The 19,568-nt window shown below is 39.2% G+C and overlaps 1 protein-coding gene and 1 long non-coding RNA gene across 3 annotated transcripts in view; one reads left to right on the top strand and one right to left on the bottom strand.

Annotated features, from left to right (window-relative positions):
* Positions 1-19,568, top strand: part of LOC140515374 (uncharacterized) — a 286,278-nt gene that overhangs the window by 49,380 nt on the left and 217,330 nt on the right. The window lies entirely within an intron of this gene.
* Positions 1-19,568, bottom strand: part of LOC140515370 (fibronectin type-III domain-containing protein 3A-like) — an 83,362-nt gene that overhangs the window by 17,279 nt on the left and 46,515 nt on the right. For both annotated transcript variants that reach the window (XM_072626049.1, XM_072626047.1), the window contains exons 7-20: positions 18,764-18,819; positions 15,473-15,624; positions 14,351-14,410; positions 13,831-13,969; positions 10,346-10,399; positions 9,191-9,312; positions 8,925-9,102; positions 8,568-8,654; positions 7,542-7,680; positions 6,517-6,585; positions 6,199-6,317; positions 5,964-6,069; positions 4,479-4,654; positions 4,271-4,384 (exon numbers count right to left, since the gene is read on the bottom strand). In XM_072626049.1, the coding sequence (XP_072482150.1) occupies positions 4,271-4,384; positions 4,479-4,654; positions 5,964-6,069; positions 6,199-6,317; positions 6,517-6,585; positions 7,542-7,680; positions 8,568-8,654; positions 8,925-9,102; positions 9,191-9,312; positions 10,346-10,399; positions 13,831-13,969; positions 14,351-14,410; positions 15,473-15,624; positions 18,764-18,819 (1,571 nt within the window). The remainder of the gene's footprint in view (positions 1-4,270; positions 4,385-4,478; positions 4,655-5,963; positions 6,070-6,198; positions 6,318-6,516; positions 6,586-7,541; positions 7,681-8,567; positions 8,655-8,924; positions 9,103-9,190; positions 9,313-10,345; positions 10,400-13,830; positions 13,970-14,350; positions 14,411-15,472; positions 15,625-18,763; positions 18,820-19,568) is intronic.

Below are 19,568 nucleotides of genomic sequence, written 5' to 3' on the forward strand. Positions count from 1 at the left end.
AATGACATGACTTGCACTTTGTTTTGAGTGAAGGAGGACTGTTCAAGGTCACCAGCCTCACTTTCTCCTCCTGAGCCATCTGGATCCAGTGACCAGATAGATATTCATCCGGATGACTGGAGATTGCCCAAGATGTAATGGGAGACCCTGGCCTTTTTAAGATAAGGTCTTTTCAGGTTCTCTCTTTGAGTGAGGTAATGCCCATTCAGTGAATAGGCCTCTTTAAGAAGTGAGTGAAGGGATGACCCCTTTAATAAAAAAATATCAAACTCTGGAGGGGAAGACCCTCAGGGTTGCTGGTCAAGAGAAACAGTTACTATTCACATTCACTCTGTACTAGGAGGGTGGAGATCTACTGTTGTCCAATCTATGAGCTCCAGAGTGAACTGGGTTTAAGGCTTGGTCTTGGAGAAAGAAATCTAGCCATGGAGCCAGAAATCTAGGAGGGGGATGGGGTGGAAAGGGTCTCCTCTCTTAGGGGTTAGAGGGTGTCTTCTCCTCTTCTCTCTTTTCCTCTCCTCTAGCCTTTTCTCCCCTCTCCTTTTCTCCTACCCCCCTCTCCTCTCTCCCCTGCCCTCTCTCCTCTGTTCCTCTAAGAGAGGAGGGGAGAGGAGAAGGTCTCCTGTTTTAGGGATTAGAGGTCTTCTCTTAGGAGTTAGAAGGCATCTTTTACTCTCCTCTCCTCTCTTAGGGGTTAGAGGGTTTCCTCTCCTCTCCCTCTTCTCTCTTCCTCTCCTCTAAGAGAGGAGGAGGAAGATGGAAGGGAGGGGAGGAGAAGGGGAGAGGAATTCCTATAACCCTTGAGAGAAAACTCTAAGAGAATAGACCCTCTCCCCCTTCTTCCTCCCCTTCCTTCACTGCCCTTTTCCCCCCATCTCCCCCCTCCTCCCTGCTCTGTGTATCTCCCTCTCTTCTTTCTGTGAGTCACAGAATCTCCAGAGTGAAAAGGGACGCTGGAGCCCATCTAATCCAATCTTTACCTGAACAAGAATCTTTTCTATAAAATCCTTAACAAGAGGGTTCTCAAGATTTTGTTGCCGCCTTCAAGTGGGGTCTTTGCTGCCCTACCTTTCAGGGCAGCCCATTCCATTTTGGGATAGCTCAAATCATTAGGAAGCTTTTCTTTTACCTTATGCCTCAATTTCCTTTTTTGCATTTTCTACCTCTTGCTCCTAGTTTAGTCCCCTGGGTCCAAGGAGAATCAGTCTAGCCTCTCTTCCAGGTGACATCCCTTCAAATATCTGAAGATAGCTATCATGTCTTCTCTAAGTTTTTTTTTTCTAGGCTGAACACCTCAAGTTCCTTCAATCCTCATGTGGCATAGCCAAGGCCTTTTCCTAATGTGGATTCCGTCCCCTAGAGTCCTACCTAAACTGTGGCTGCTTAAAGTGGGCCTGTCCTCTCCTCATCCCTGGAAGCAGCCTGATGTGGTCATGCCACTGACTGTTGTGGAGTATGCAGGCCACTAAAGTTTCTAGGCCTCTCTTTTCCCTTCCCACCTGGTACTTGGGAGGCTCATTTTTTTTTTAACTCAACTATCATACTTATCTTTATGAAATGACATCTTAACAGATGAGACTTATTGTTCTAACCTGCCAATATCTTTTTGTATCCCATCAGCCCATGTCTTTACTAGCCTGTTGAGCTGTGTAATCAGCAACTTTTCTAAGCATGTCACCCAAGTTGTTAATATCAAAATGTTAAAATCCAAAGGTCCAGCAAGCACAGATCCCAGGACACTAAACAAGGAAGCATTAGCTGCCCCCTTGCCTCCTGGGTAAATTTATGCTTATTCTTATTTGGTCTGCAAAACAGGCACCAGACTATTTCCTTCCTCTTCCTAAGACAGATGAAGACCACACGTCCCTATGTATTTGGAATGCTTGTGAATGTCGAATTATAGAATGTTAGACTTCCTCCTCTCCAAAAGAAGCACTCTATATATTTTTATTTAGGAAAATCAACTCTGGAATGGAACCTTTGAACAATTCCAAAATGAATTCCTAGAGTATTTTCTTTCTCTGATTTAAGGGCCAACTTTCCTGCAGCTAAAGCACTTGTAGATGCATTTTTCTTTTGGTCCAGATCAGGGGTCAGTCCTAGGGCGCTCCCTGGGTGTCAGTTTCCTGCACATTCAACTCAGAAACTCATCTGTCATTTATTCTTTGAGAGTTGCCTGGGGGCACTGAGAGGTCAGTCCATCTCAGAGCAAGAGTGAACTCAGCCCTTCTTGACTCCAAGCCTGCATCCTCCTTATAAAGGGTGGCCCCAAAGTCTTGGTACAGTTTTAACCTTTAGTGACTACAGTAGTATAAATGCTACAAATGGACAAAAACATCTGAAAGGCTAGTTATATACATTTTGAAAATTTTGATATAATATTAAAATCGAACACAGCCACCATCTTGGGCTAGACATTTCTCAGTCCATTTTCTAACACATGTTAGCAGCTGCTTAGTGATAGAAAGGCCCCTGAAGCACAAGGTTTTGATGCCTATGTGAGAGTTTTGACATGACTCCACAACCAGAAGACTAATGTTGATCCATCAGGTGAATGAGGTAGCCGAGTAAGAGTCAATAAGAAAATATCACACGCATAATGCATGATGACAGCATTTCCCATCTGGTTAAAAATTAAAATAAAAAATTTATCATTCAGAATTCACAAAACTAAGTGTAAAAGACATTTAAATTATTAAACTTTCAAATGTTTTTAAGTGTAGCATACTTTTGAAGTTATTAAAGCTTAAAACTGCACTAAAACTTTAGGGGCAACCTATATAAATTGATATTTACTAATATTAATGACTTTTTGGGTCATCAACAAAATAACTTTGTTGACATATTCATTCAACGAACATTTATTTATTCAGTGCCTAATATGTACAAAGCAGTGTGTGCTGGCTGCTGTGGGACATACAGTGATGGCTAAGTTATTCTCTATCCTCAAGACACTTTGACCAGTAGAGGAAGAAAAACAACGAGAAAGGAGGGGGCTGGATAAGAGGATCCTTTAGGTCCCTTCTGGCTCTAAATTCTATCATCTTACAACCCAAGAGATAGGAGACTAGCATAAATTGTTTTTAATTAAAGGGGTTGTTTGTCTCAAATATCTATTAAAAGGCTATTTACTTATCAGAATGACTGAAGAAAAAGGCATTTATTGAGGGCTTCTGATAAAGCATTGGGGATGTACCTGACTTTCAGATTAGTTAAGAGAACAAAACTCTTCAGTCCAAACACCCTGAAATGGATCTGGGACCTGGTATTCTGTCCATTGATGCAGAGCATGAGCCATTCATGGCTCCATCCTTTGTGGCTCTTGCCCATGTCCTCCCTATACAAGGGATCCACCTATACTGCCTCTCTTGACATCTCTTGTGAGACAAGAGTGACCTAGACACTTCTGAGAGGGGCACATGAATTTTCCTCTGGTTTTCCCTCATTCTCACTATGTGACTGACTCAGATTTCTCCCAGACTAAGCTTTTCAAGATTACCAATCATCATACAATAATACTTGCCATTTACTATTAAATTAAGGTACCCTGTCTTTGCTGTGAGCCCTCTGCTAAATTCTGGAGAGAAAGAATGACATCCAATTTAGTTTAACACCCCCCTCATCCAAACAACTGCTCCCTAATCTGATTACTTCCACAATCTTCCCCTGGTTGTTGCTAGCCAGCCACATTCTTCCTACAAAATTAAATGGCTTTGAAGGCAACTCCAAAAGAGGAATTTAAAGAATGTTTTGAGTAATGTTAGAATAAGTATCCAGGATGCATTCTGGTCTGTTTGTTAGAAACAACAAAACGTATACCACCAAAACAAGCAGAAAAAAGCAAACAACCCCCCATCCCCAACACAGAGACAAAAACACGCACAAGTCTCATTACTTTATAACACATCTCGTCCTATGTCAAAATTAGAATGACAAGGATTTTTGGGTACTATCCTAATACTTTGGACTAGGAAATTCTGCAAAGTGATCTGATTTTATCATCTTAGCTGTATTATGTGAAAATTTCAACTAGTTCTTTACGGATAACTCCAAAATTTATCACCCACCTCAAACCTGAACTCTAGTAGACAGGACAAATACCAATGACTCCATGACTGCCGTGTCCTGGGAGGAAGGAGAGTCTGGACTCTGAATTCCAAACCTTGATGTGATGCCTTAGAGAAAGCCCCAGGCCTCAAGAACTACCAACAGGAGCATTCAGCTTTTAGATGAGCAGCACAAAGAGAATGAAGCTTAATAACTAACATACCTCCCAGCTCACAGCCACACTGGTAGCAGTCTTACAGGTCAACAGAGGGATGCCACACTGATCGGGAGGTCCTGGGGCTGTGGAGATCTGAGACTTGGCTGAATAAGGTCCAAACTATGAAAAGGAGGAATAACATCAAAGAAATACTGAAAGTTCATGCTGATTGAAAGAGAAATACAGATAGGTTTGAATTCAGCAGAGCAGTTACCCCAGTCTTATTGGCTGCTTTAATCCAGAAGTTGTACGTCCTCCCAGGAAGCAGATTGCTCACTGTGCACCTCAAGCCAGGGCCTTGGTAGACTCTTCTGCACTCAGCTTGGTCAGACTCGGCCATGTCTACCACATAGTCAATTATTTCAGCTCCCCCATTCACAACAGGAGGAGCTAGGAAATGACAGAGAAATGACATTTAAAAAAACAGTTTTAACACTTTGTTTTACAAAATAATGTTTAGGGCTCTCTGAGAAAGCATTAGGACCACAGCTTGTTAAAATGTTGGCTAAAGTAATGGGAAATTTCAAATTCTATTCAGTTTAGCTTCACTGAGAGGCAGCTAGGCATTTCCATGGGAAGCCATGGGTTCAAGTGTACCTCAGATGCCCTCCTGGCACAGAGAAATGGCCAAACCTTTCAGTGTCCCAGGCAATTCTCAGAGGCTTTGAATTGCAAGAAAAGGTACTGCCAGAGTTAGTTTTATAATGGGGAAGGAGCTTCCTACAACTGGTGAGATCAATTAAAAAAACTGCACATATTATACCATTTCCAGGCATTTCCCCCAAAAGAGGAATCACTGAAGACAGGAGGACTTTTAAAAAATCTATAGGACAGAACTCTCGTTTAAGAAAATGGAGAATCTTTGGCGTAAACTGACATCACTAGTTAGGGGCTCAGTTGTGTTCCGTCTCCTAACTCCAGAACAGATTTCTATTGCAGTCCACTGCCTGATCCATGATTCTTACCAACAGAACAATTAGCTAAGGTCACATTCATTACTGCTAAAGGGCAGGGGATAACCTGTTTACTCAGTGCTTAAATATAGACCCAATATCATAATTGAAAATACAATAGCACAGGTATGCTTTTATTTTGAACAAATCCAATAGACAAATGTCAGCATTTACAAATGAATGAATCAGGGAGCCACGATTCACATCACAAATAGAATCACAGCAAGTTCTTTTAAGTTTTAGCCTATGGAATTGAAGTATGTACTTGTAGATTAAATCATCACATGGAAAGGGCTAGGACAGAAAAAATGCTAAGCGAATGAATGTCACAAGGCATCTCTGAAATTACGATGGGCCTCAGTTCAAAGAATATGATTCAGTTTACGTAAAAGTGTTTTTAGGAAAAAGGTACAACTCTCAAAGGAAAGAAATCCAAGGAAGTCATTAAAAGATTTCTGCGTCCCATTACCAGACAAAAATGTCAATCGCGGAAACAACCACTGTATAAAAAATTGTTCTTTTCCTAAATGCCAAATGTTAAAGGGGTTTAAAAACAAACACACACCATAGTTTGCATTTTTATTTTAAATTAATATACTCAGACTAACTATACCCAAAATTGTACCCTAAGGCAGTAAGTAATTCATTTTTCTGTACAGTTCTAAGATCATTTTCTTCTCTCCCTCTTTTTCCCACCAACTTTCCCATTTAAATTTAAAATACTGATTCCCTAAATGGTATCTTACCCCAGTGCAGGCTGATTTCTCTGGGCTTAGCCCTGTTAGCCAAGTATGGAGACCGGCAAGGCCCAGGAGGAACAGCGGATGTGTGAAAGGACAGGATCTCTGAGGCCTGACAGAAGGAGACAACATATTATATCTAAGCTGAAATGCAAGTTCAATTTCTTTTAGAATTAATTTGTATAATCATAGAGTTTACTTTAGTACTTAAATTTTAAAATATCTTCATTTTTCTCCTCACCTGGCTTTGCCCTGCAATTCCAAAACAATATACTCTCAACTTATAAGAAGTACCAGGTCGGAGATGGTCACATACGTGTTCTCTCAAAGCGCCATCATATATTACATTCCATGTACTTCCTATTGGAGAGACATAAAATATCCAACCCATTAACAAACATCTTAATCAAGTTTTGTGAGAGTCTATGATTTTTATGTTAGTTATTAAGAAATAACCACTTAGAAAATGAATATAACATATATTCCTGGTATATGTAATCAAATAACTCCAAAGCAGAACTGACCTTATAATCAAAAACAGATCATAAAGAATACTTACCATTTGAAGCTTCAGAAATTTCTAAAACATACTTAGAAATTTCTGCTCCTCCATTATCTTTAGGTGGATCTGAAATGACATTTTTCATATAGAAGTTATTATTAAATAAACAGAAAAGGCTTTATTCATTATGCTGCATTAATTAATGCCATAAATTTTTGTCAACTGCCAATGTGGAACTTTGTTTAGTACTGTAACTACTTAGAAATGACTGGTGATTATCCAATATAGTCTTAGGCCTTCCATCCACTGATACAGCATGGTGGAGAGCAAAGAGAGCTCAATTAGGAGTCAGAGCATATGGGTTCAAATCCCAGCTCTGTCTCGGTGACTGGCCAACTGATTTTACTTTTCTTGGCCCCAGTTTCCTCACCTGTAAAACAAGGGAGGGGATGGACTAGATGGTCTTGGGGGTTCCTTCCAAGCACTAAATCTAGAATCCTATCAGGTCATCTAGAGGCACAGATAGTTGCACTGACTTGCCCATGGGTCCAAAGACATAACTTGAACCCAGATTTCCATGACTCTGAGGCCAGCCCTCTAGCCCTCATGCCCCCACTGCCTCTCATCCAGAACATTTATAATAAAACACATTTAAGTAACATTTTTAAGCTCTCTAGAAAAGGTTATATGAAAACATGACTACACACTGAAAATGCTAAGGGGATATAGCCCCAGATATAGAAAGAAAACAATCTGTATAATGTCAACAATTGCTTGTCAGCTTGAGAATCACTGATCACTAACTCTCCCCTCTTCATCAGGCCTTTTCTATGAGAGAAATTATTTCCTGGTCCACCATAAAAGCCAACAATTTCATGATCTGAGTCAGACCAGGAACTGCCACTTTTGTTGTCTAGAGAGGATGGCGATGGAATGGACTACTCAAATCAACTGGGTGGGAGCCATTTTATGTCAGAATGGTTAAGGGAAGAAAGTCTAAGATGATCAGAGCAAACATTTCTCAATATATCAGTGTGACTGTGTAGGGAGATTAGGGTACTTGTTAGCTACGGAAACGTTACCCCATGCGACTTTGACATTGTACGCGCGGATCTTCCCCTTGGTGTACGGTTTGCTTGGGGGGCCCGGCTTATCTGGGTATGTGGTGTATTCTACTTCTTCACTTGGGTTACTTTTCCCTTCACTGTTGTGGGCAAAGAGCTGTTGGAGTACAGACAATACATTGGTTGATCACTGGGAACAGTCATCATATGCCTCAAATACCTGAAGAGATTCTGCACAATTTACAAAGCAGGTTACTTTGGAAACTGGATGTAATTAGAAAAATGTATTTTCAACACTATAGAAAAGAATGAAAATAACATACTTAAACAGGAAACACAAAGCATTATTAATCATGTGAAAACGTTCAACCTCACTAATAAAGAGATACAAAGGAAAACAACTTGGAGGTACCACCTCACATTCCTCAAATTGACAAGAATAATTAAAAATAATGAAACTCAGTGCTGGAGGGGTTATAGAGAAACAGGTGCATTGAGCCACTGCTGGCGGAATTGCAGATTAGTAGAATTTTTTTGGAAAAGCAAAATCTGGTTGTACACAGTAAAGGTTACAAAGAGAATACCACCCTTAGGCCCGATAGCTCTCCTGTTATATTATCAAGAATCAAAAAGAACACTGCCTTCATTGCTTTTTATAATAGCATTATTTGTGATGGCAAAAATGGAAAGCAAAATAGTTAAATAACTTGTATTACGTTACTCGTATAAATAACATTCCCTTAAAGCACGACAAATATGAAGAAACATGGACAGAGCTTTATGAAATGATGCAAAGCAAAGGAAAAAAAAGAAGAACCTGCAGAGGAGAGAGCACACAATGGGAGCAGATGGGCAAAGTGATTCCTAATGGAGACATTAGAGAAAGTGACTGCCAAGTTAGGAGGTTTTGAGCACTGAAATTCATTGGTTTAAATGCAGATCATCAGAAAAAAATTTCATCAGTTGTTGATGTTTAATATTATTTGTAAACATTTTAAAATATACTTAGATTATACACAAAAACATACAACTGCAGGCACATACCCTAAATTTATATGAAGTGCTCCTCCGAAGGTTTTTTAAAGTGCAGGAGGGTTCTTCTCCATTATATTTAGCCTTGAAACCATGGCCCTGGAAAGGAGAAAAATGTATTGCACTTGTCAGTGACTGACCAGGTTCCACTGATAGTTAAAAATGGATTTCAAGTTCAGACTGGAAAAGCTCCCTCATGGTTTATGAGGCAGCTGAAGAGGCTGAGACCCGAGAGCTAGAGTGAGCAGCCAAAATAGCCTAGGTTAGGTCCAGAGCAGAGGAAACCATGCACATTTCACAGGTGGCAATGTGTCCCACATACTCCAAAGAGATAGCAAAAGTCATATGGCACACAGAAAGGCAACTTACAGATCCTTCTTCCTCCATCTCCAGTGTGTACGTAAAATGAGATTCTTCAGTAAGAGCCCCAGTAGGAGGACCCCATTCTAGTGACAGAGTAGTAATTCCTGCTTGATTTAGCTGAGGAGGAGGAGGTGGTGGAGGGACACTTCCTGTTGTGCTGAAGGCAACAGTTTCACTGAATTCGCTAGAAAAAATAGGTTGATGAATAAAATCAGTAGTTGTTTTTCCCCAAGAATAAACTTTGAAAAAAAATCCCAAGTCATATAATTTACCTTATTCCCAAATTATTTTTAGCAGCTAATCTAAATGAATATTTTGTGGAAGGAGACAGCTTGGTTAGCTTGTACTGCTTAAGATGACCAAAGTAGCATTCTTTGAAAGTTCCAGGCTTCCCCTAAAAACACATAAACATGATATATTAGTTTCCACGTTTCAAGCATCCTACTGGGGACAGTGTTTCCCAAGTTAAACTATTCTGTGGACTTTTTACTGGAGGGAGGGTAAGAGTGGGTGTTGGAAGATTCTGGAGAAAGAAAGGTAGGGCTTGAAGAAAAAGAAGTGGAAGAGAAAGAGGTAAGCTGAGGACGGAGGGCTGGTTAAAATGTACAAATTTTACCAAATAAAGACCTTTGATAGTAGAAATTTTACGGGTCAGTGAAAATTTGCCATATTCGTAGTTGGGCAATAGTCATCTAAGTTACAGTGCAACAAATTATTTTTTATGCTATTTAAAACAGTCTTTTGGAGTCAAAATAATAAAGAAACTAAAGGAAAGTAGGAAACAAAAGACTGTTAGAAAACCTAAGCTGAAGCCTGTCTTACTTCTCTATGGGTTAATATACCCTAACAATAAACAGTCATGGCAGCGAATGATCAATTTCCTGTGCTAATGGAGATGGGCTGAGGGCAGTGACATCCAGAGATGATTCCCAAACTTAATTGAAGTCAAACAACCCAGCACATCCGAGCCCTTGGTCTTTTACAAGTGCCCAGGTATTTGTATTGTGATAACATTTAGATAGTAGATCAATGATTTGTAAGTTATCTGATGCCACGTCACATAAAACAGAATTCAAAGAGATTCTTTACTCGGGATCTCAAACGGATTATGAGAATCTGGCCATGGGAATTCTTGCCAACTATACCAGTGACTTCAGAATATTGCTTACTCCAAAGGATCACATAGTCTCCCAGTCATGGCAGCCACAGTTTAAATGGTTAGAACCCACTTCTCTGTTCTCGTCTGGGAGAGCTGAAGATATGTACCATCACCCCTTTGGTCCATATGCTGAATATGGAAGTATTTGTTTTGACTAAACCTTAATTCCACTCAGCTACAACTTTGTTTTCTCTCTAACATTCCATTTAATCTTGCAAAATTTCAGTGACATTTTATCATTTATAAAATTCATGCAGGAAATGCTTACCTCATCCCATTCTAAAAGAAAACTGATTATTTTGGAGCCATTGTCATTAGATCCCTAAAATAATACATAAAAATAAGATTAGGGCTACAATATTTTTCATTCATTATACTAATATACAGTGTAACTAATACCATATGTAATAAACAAAAGATTCATATACATAGGGATAGGGACTGGTCCTAGGGAATGCACACCAGCCCCTTCTCTGCAATTGAGAGCCTCAGTGTTAAGAGGTTGAGCAGGTGTCTGAGGCAGGACTTGAACCCAGGTCTTCCTGGCTCTGAGGCCAGCTCTCTATTCACTAGGCCATGATATATACAATATACGTTAATCTATTTATATTGTTGTGTAATTTTTTTCAAAAGCAAAATTCTATACAGGTAAAATACCTTTTGTACTCTTACTTATTGTCATTGTAACTGGGGATCTTTCTGTCCATCACCCCAAAAGTGATGGGAAAATTACCAGTTAGGTTGAAGAGAAAGCAGAAAGCTAACAGTCTTCTCTGACCCCTCTACTTAGTAATAACTTTCACTATGACTTATCATAGAGCACTTAGGTTTTTTTTTGATTTTCATTTAATGCATTCATATGGAGCATAATTGATAATAGTGCCTAATGGGCTACAAAACCCGTGAGGGCAGGGCTATAGCTTATCGAAGTTTCGCAATTCCTCTAGCACCTACTACCATGCTCTTATTATTATACTTAATAAAAGGAACAGGCAGAAATATCCATCTTTTAAAAAAATTCAGTTGACAGCCTAAAGGAAAGGTTGTCATGCCATTCAATAGATTTGAAAGGGAATAAGTGGTTTGTTTTATACCAACCTGTAGTCTTCCCCAAGCTACCATCTCACCAGCCCACTCAGATCTATTTGAAAAAGCAGGCTGATGTCTGGGAGAAGGTGAAGAGGGGAAGATGGTAGGTAATATTGTTTCTTGTCTTATTTTGTTTTTAAAGAGGTGAAGGGCAAAATGCTGGGTAGGCAGTTCACACTAGTGCATGGCTCATCTTGCTTAATGAGCTTCTAAGAACTTCCTCCAATGTTCCTTTATAGTCTCAAGTTGGAGAAATGAGCCCTTGACAAGGCACAGAAGTTTTAAAAAATGGTCAATCATTCAATAAGTCTAATTTTCTCATCTGCTAAAGAGGAAGATTAACATTTGAGCTTGAGCTACTGGTCAACTTAATGTTACAGAATATGTGTGTATCTGAAAACATCCAAATTAGGTAGAAAGCCTTCAGTAAATTGAATTCATTGAAAGGGTTCTTCTGATTGATTAGTCTGCTGAGACAAGGTGGCTTAGACATTCCAAAAGCAAACAAGGTGGATTTGGGCTAAAAAAAAAAAAAACAAACAACAGAACAGCAGGATGATACAACATTGCTGAGGTTACAAGAATGCAACTGTCTTCCAGATGGTTCTGCTTCTGGATAATACTGTGCTGACTGCATCAAGCCCCAGAATATTGGTAGGTTTCCACAATGAGATCTGGTTAGAGATGAATCTAATGATCTACATAGGAAAAAAAATAACGTTATCACAAATTCCTGTTGGCCAGTCTATGACACAGAGTGGAATGACCTGCCCATTGAGTTAGTACACTGGCACATTTATCTGGGATAGGTGGCAAACTGAAACCTGAGTTGATTAGGAGGAGAGGAATCAAAGTTGTGAGTAATCCAAAAAGGATTGAAGAGATACATGGAGGGCAGATGTAGGCCCATGGCACATTTCCAGTAGTGACCTATGCTCGAGAAGTGGCATCAGGGATATTACTGAGGAAATGTGTGATCAGAAAAAGAAAACGGCTAGTTATGTCCTTTGGGGTACCAGACAGCCTGAGTGCTCCACTGTTCCCCATAAAGTATAAAGAACAAAAGCAGCACAACCTAGAGGAAGGCCTCCAGCATGCTGGATGGTTCTTCTGTAGAGATAATAGATAAGATGTATGGAAGAGCATGGATAGGCCATGATCTGCACTAATGGAGGGGATACCCACATTACTGAACTTGCAGATACACTGAAAGATCAAGAAAGTGCAATAACATGTTGATAAAGATTGACAGTTGTACATTTTATAGAGAAACAAACATGGTTTTATACATTGGTATGACTTTCAATTTTACGCCTCAGTTTATATAAGACATTATTATATTGGGGACTGGGGGACACAGAGAAGGGGGAAATGGGAGGGAGGAGGGAGAAAGACATCAAGAGGTGATTACAGAAAACAGAACTTGCCAAAAGAACCAGTGAAAAGCATTTCTTTTGTATGTCCTAGACAAGGTTTGGAAAGTGAGGTCTCATGTTTGAAAGTTGTACCTGGCCTATTACTGTCTACCAGTAGCTTTGAGCCATCTTTCTAATACATGTTAGTCATTTATCATAAAATAAACCAGATAATGTATGTAAAATGATTTACAAGTTATAAAGACCTACAGAAATGCCATTTGTTGGTATTTTTATGAAAAGGATGTTATAAAGGCTTCCTTGTGCCTCCAGCATGTCTACTCTGTCTCCCTATATATAATCCTGCCATGTTTAAAATGCTTTTTATCTTGAATTTAAACACTAAATAAAATGGTATTTCCATATACACAGTATAACAAGGTTGTACATGAAACTATGGGGTCTCTATAATATACAGCTTACTTTTCTGCTAAATATATAATAAATTCAATGTGCAACTTCAAAGCTATCCAACTTGTCTGCAATTCTTTCTAAAGGTCTTCCATTCTCTTCTGAATTGCATTTTTTTAAAAAAAGATTCTTCACTCACCCAGAAAGATGCTTCAGTAATCAACAACTACCTGCCACATTTCAAATTCAAGATAGATTGAGGTTACTCTCTCCTTCTTATACTCTGTCCTCCTTAGATTTCTTGATAGTGTTCATTCCAGTTTCTTCTCCAACCTATCTGACAACTCCTCAGTCTTCTCTGCTGCATCTTCATCCAGCACTATCCTTGGGTGTCCCATAAGCCTCTGTCCCTGGTCCTCCCTCTATACGACTTCCTTTAATGATCTCAACAGCTTCTATGCAGGAAGCTGATTACCATTTCTATTATGATAATTCAGAGATCTAAATACACAATGATTACAACAATGAAAATGGAAAATGATAACAGCAATTAAAACTTCATGCAATGAAATTGTAATGACTTAGTTTGAACCCAAAGAAGAGATTCAAGAAGGCATCTTTCTCCCTTCCTCCATTTCACTGCAAAGGTAAAGGTTATAGAACCCCTACATGGGTATGGAACGCCACAATTATATTAGAAATTTTTTATGTTTGCTTAGTTTTACTTAATTATTTTTGTACACTTTTATCCTTGGTTATAAAGGATGGCTCTCAGAGAGGGGGCAAAAAGAGGGAGATACCTTGGGAAATGGGATTGGTGTTAAAGCAAAAGATTTCAACAAAAAATATTTGAAGTTAACGAAATTCTGAAACCTCTCTCACGATGGAAGTTTCCTACCTTCCATTGTAAAATCAGGCTGCTCTTGGTTCGGTTGACTAGCTTAGGTATAGCAGGACGGTCTGGTTCACAGCTCTCAGTTGTAAAACTAATCACTTCAGAAGTAGATTCTTCTATAGAGCTGTATGTTGCTGAAACTCTGAATATATACACATATATATTATTATAAACTTTAAAAATATTTTAACTTACATTATTGAATTTTAGACCTACTCTAAACCCAGAGCTTGAAAAAACTATAAAAAAAAAAACAAACCCCCACATCTTCAGACAGAATTTTTAGGAGCTAACTCTAGGAAGTTGGCACTAATGTAGCCATCTGAGTTTAACAGACAAAAGCTCCCCCACTGCCACCCTTTCCACCACCCACTTCATACTTCTACACTAGATGAAACTAGTCATTGTGCTATAGCATTATTTGGGACAGGACTCAGGTTGCCCTTAAAGAAAATGTCCTAATAATCATCTATGGCAGCCAAAGAGGCAAAGCTTATTGGGCTGAGAGGGAATGTATACCTACCTTACATGATAGTCAGTCGCTGGCTGGAGATCAGGTAGGCTCACTGTCACTTCATCCCCTCTGTAAAAATTAAAATTACTTATGAGACCTTCAACAGATTAAAAAAGCGAAACAGCAAGTCCTAACTGGTTATATGAACCTTTATTCCAAGTGAGCATACCTCCCACTGATAAAACTTAGAGTAATTAACCTAAACTGTAAATACGAAGAAAACAATTTTAGTAAATAATGCAAAATACTTTATTTACGTACCAAGGTCAAGTTAATACAGCTTTACAAAATTAAAATTCTACCATTTTAGGTTGAAATTTGAAATTTTCTCACAATATTACATTTGTTACTTAGCATATTGAAAATAACTTTGAAATGAAGCCTCAAGAATAACAAGTGTATTTGAAAGAAGCTATGAAATTCTGTTTTCCTGGGGCCACAGTAAATACAATAGTTCATGCAGTCGGTCCCCTTTCCCATTAGTACTGGATGCCCAAAGGTGCATGTCATTGTGTTCGGATCCAGCCCCTGACCTTTTGGTGCCCACAGCCTGGCCCTGGCACATTGTTTTCGAGACAGGAAGAGGAATGAAAAGGTTGCTAATTCCAGATACTGAAACTGCTCTTGCATTTCACTGAACTGAGCTAGGAGAGCAATTAGAAAAGTAGACAGAGAAGTACTGCTTAAACTGTAAGTCTGCGTTAGTGTTGAATCACAGTATATTTGGATAAGTATGCTTTTATAAAAAAGTATCGGGGGAAAATCTGTTTTTAAAAGTATCATGCATGGAATTTTAAAAAAGTATACTATGTAAATATGTGTAAGACTTTTTTTTAAAAAAAGGATTTTAATTTAAAATTTTCTCACCTCCATTCCCCTCAGAAGTTGTTATTTGAAATTTTTGAAGTTTTAAAATGTCAGCCACTAATACAAGATAATAGTGGCTTTCTTACCAACTAAATGGAGAACTCGATTCAAATGTTCTTGTTAAGTCAACTTGAGTCTCGGACTACACGTGACAAATTTGTGTAAATTAAATTTTAGATGGCATCATGAAATCATTAATTCAATGACTGTGTAAAATTTTAGTATACTTAGAGTGACAGAAACCTAAAAAACAGGCAGACTTACATGTAAATAGTTTTAAATTTTCCACTTTTACCACAGTTGGAGAGTGCCACTTCAAATGTAAATGATACTGGACGGTTGGCATTTTCTTCATTCTGGGAATTTACCAGATGACTCCATGAGAGGACAGCTGATCTTGCTTGAATATTAGAAACCTAATAGAAATAATGAAAATTGGGAATGAAAATTTTGTTTTCTTCTGTTTCTTACACAAAAATACAAGAAAAACCCTTCCTTTGTCATATAATCTTCCCTTTCCGGATTCCTTTATTTTGCAATCTAATTTATTAAGCACTTTGTATGTACTATGTACAGTGCTGAGCTGGATGCTCGTGATTGAAAGACCGAAAGAAATAAAGAGTCTGTGCCCTCGTGGACCATCCGTTGGGGAAGGAAAGAGGGGACATCATCCAAAAAGAAGAGATTGTTTAGTCCAATGTCCTCAATTTGCGAGCTGAAAAAGTTGAAGCCCCTAGCTCCAGCTTCATACCATATCCTTAATTTTTCCTAATTGCAAAGGCAGTTCTGCAGGGTGGCCAGGTCACCCAGCTTTGTAGGGAGATGCCTGGGGCTTGCACCATCCACTCACCATCCGCTCCATCTGACCTGACCCTTCCTTCAAACTTTTTAGAAACAAATTTCTAAAATCCCTCAACACTAAGATGCTCCCCTGAGAAGGTCAAGAAATTGTGCTGAGGGTTGACTGTACTGGTTATAAAAGTCTTTAGAATATTTAAGGATATGAAATCACTTATTTATTTTCTTCACACTTGTATTCTGAGCTAACTTTCTTACTAAGGCTTATTTTTATACAAACTAAAGAAAAAGTTACCCTGATCAAAAACAAACAAAAGTCCACGTCCCTGTCTGGCCAGTCCTTCTAGGCCTTCTTTGCTAGCTCATCATCAACCACGCTCAGCCAATTGTGGGTGTTCCCCAAAGTTTTCTCCTGGGACCTCTTTTCCTCTCCTTCTGTACTCCTTTCTCTAGGTTCTCCCTTGAGCCTCATTACTATATTACTAGTTGCCCATTGGCCATTTCAACCTGGACACCCCAGAGACATGTCTAACACATCTATCACCAAGCTGCTTTTTTTCTCCCTAAACCCTCCTCTCTTTTGATCTTCTCTATCTCTGTCAGAGTGCAGCACCACCATCTTTCCCATGTCTCAGGCTCTCAATCTCAGTATTATTCTGGCCTCTCCATTCCCCCTCACCCTGCACATCCAGTCAGTGGCCAGATCTTGCCATTTCTGTCCTCACATCTCTCGCATGGACTTCCTCTTCTCCACTCACACAGCTGCCACCTGAGTTCAAGCCCTCATCACCTTCCAACAGCCTCCTCATTGGTCTGGCTCAAGTTTCTCCCCACCCCAATCCATCCCACCCCTGTGCCAGAGGAATTGCCCTTCAGTGCAGATCTGACCAGGTAAGGCCCCTATGTAATCACCTGCCTTCAGTGGCTTCCTGTTGGTTTAAGGATAAAATATACTCATCGGTTTCGCTTTTAAAGTTCCACAGGGCCTGTTCCAACCTATCTTTCCAGTCTCATTACTAGCCTTCCTATACTCCATGATCTGGTCCACCTGGCCTCCTTTCTGTTCCTCACGTATGACACTCCCATCTCAGTGCCTTTGCACTGGCTGTCCCCTCTGCCTGGAATGCCCTTCCTCCTTACCTCTGCTTCCTACAGTACTGCTCTTCCTTTAAGATGCAGCTCAGGTACCAAGTTCTGCATGAAGCCTTTGCTGACAACCTCCCCTCTCCACCCCAGGCCAATGCCCCATCCCTCCCAGACCATCTTGTACTGATGACCTTGTTGTATGGGCTGGTTTTTATTAATTTTCCACTCACACTGAATAGATTTTTAAATATCCTTGCTGTCTCCCCCATTAGAATGTAAGTTAAGTGAGAGTAGGGATTGTTTCATTCTTCGTACTTGCATCCCCAACATTGAGCACAGAAGATTGATTGAAAAATCTGACATAATTCCAAATAAAACTCATCTATGTGTAATTAAAGCCAGAAGCAAAATAGTCAGAAGCCAAACAGGCACCCCAGTGCCCCGGTGTACTTATGGTAAACTTTTTTCTAGATTAATTTGGGTACTCATTAAAAGGCATTATCCATTTAAACTGAAGTACTGTATTTCATCACTTTAGATTATTTCTAACAAGGCATTAGTATGATAACTATTTAGCATTTAAATAGTGCTTTGATAAGTGATCACAGAATACTTTAAATGTAGTTTTTTTTAAGGGGAGTAGGTCATTATGAGTAAATTAAGATACTAATTTCAAGCAATTTGCTCCAGGATGCAGTAACTATATTGTTCAAATATACTTGAACATTTGGGAGTCTATTAGGAATGGAGCAGCTCCTTCCCATAGGTGGAAAGTCAACCCTTTTCTAACACATGCAACCCAGAAAGTGTTAGGGAAAACATTTAAAAATCAACAGTCTGGTCAAGGAGAACTTAAGTGGTTTGTTTTTTTTTTTAAATTAATAATTATCACTAATTCTCAAAGATTTTTTGTTTCTCATTCTTGATCCAAGTCAATTTTTTTTCTGCCTGTTGTTTACATCATTGAGAGGCAGAGTGATATAGCGGATAGAGAGTTGGTCAAGTCCCCCCTCCCATACGTACTTGCCATGTGACCCCAGGCCAACTCACTTAACCAAAATCTCAGTGTTCTAGTCAATTCTCTGAACGTCTAAGGTGTAGAAAAGTGACCAACCTGCATTGGATACATGGAGTCTCCTCTCTTGGGAGTGCCCTATATCTGTGGAAACACAGGTCTCTCTCTCCTCTTTAGAACATAAGATGATTGGGGGGAGAAGCTCTGTGTTATGTAGTTCTAGGTATCAACATCTCATTTCTAATATGCTTTACAGTTTACAAAGTGGCTCCCTCACCGTAAACCTGGGAGGGAGATAAGGCAAATATCATTATCCCAATTTTATGTTCAAGGAAGCTGAGGTTTAGGGAAGGTGCTTCACTTACGTAAAGGCCAAAGTGGGGCCTCAAAGCCAGGTTCCTTCTGATCCCAAGGGCAGAATTTTTTACACTATATCAATGCTACCTCTCTATGCAGTAGACACTAAACATTTTCATTAAATAATAACTATCTCTTTCTTTAGCACATGCTGACTTTACATTTTTGTGCGTTTCCTTGATGAAGAAAAAGCATGACTGGATCGCATGTCTGTCATTCTGCTCCAGGAAAAAAGAAACTGTAATCATTTAAAAAACTGATGAAAAGTAAGTCTGGAGAAACTATTTAGCATTACTTACTATAGGTTTTCCAGTGCTGAAGAGGTCCTGCAATTCTTTAATTTCTTTTTCAGGTTCTAGGGGAAAACACACACACACACAAACACACAGAGAAACAGAAACAGATCATTATAAGGCGAAAAGGAGCAGACAGTAGTGTATTACCTAATTATAACCACAAGATGGAATCAGATTCATTAGGAGCTCTTCACCAAAGGGCTTTCATTAATCATGTAATTGCCAGTCATACTGCTAGCCCGAAGTCTAACAGCACAGTCTAAGGAGCCTGAAACAACTCTAAATGAATAACAGTATGGAAACCATTTTTTAGTACAAGGAGGTGTGGTTTTCCAACATGAGCATCTTTTCTAATTAACTTTAGCTGAGCAAAAAACTTTACATGAAGATAAACTGTCAAATTAAAGCATGTCTGTTTCCTATTATCTTTCATTATGCCTGGTTCATTTCCAATAGTGAGTGTAGTGGTATTAATACTGATGGTGTACTCAACCCAGGTTTAGTTTTAAGGGAGATCGTATAAAAATAAATGTAAATCAGAGGATTTGAGGTTTATGGACTGTAAACACCCAAAACAAAATCCAGAAGAAAAAACCCCAAAGTCCTTTTTTAGGCTCTGTGAATGTTACCATTCAGTTCTCCAATAGGACTTTCTTTCACATAAAACTAACCAAGCACAGACCAAATCCACCACGTTGAAGATAAAAATCCAGGAACGTAGAAGCTATGCACAACAAGGGCAGGTTTGTTTTTCTGGGTGGTATTAGTGGTTTGCTTTTTAAAGCCAAGGCAACACACCTGTAACCTC

This window comes from Notamacropus eugenii, chromosome X (genome assembly GCF_028372415.1).
Source record: "Notamacropus eugenii isolate mMacEug1 chromosome X, mMacEug1.pri_v2, whole genome shotgun sequence".
In the NCBI taxonomy this organism is placed as follows: Eukaryota; Metazoa; Chordata; class Mammalia; order Diprotodontia; family Macropodidae; genus Notamacropus; species Notamacropus eugenii.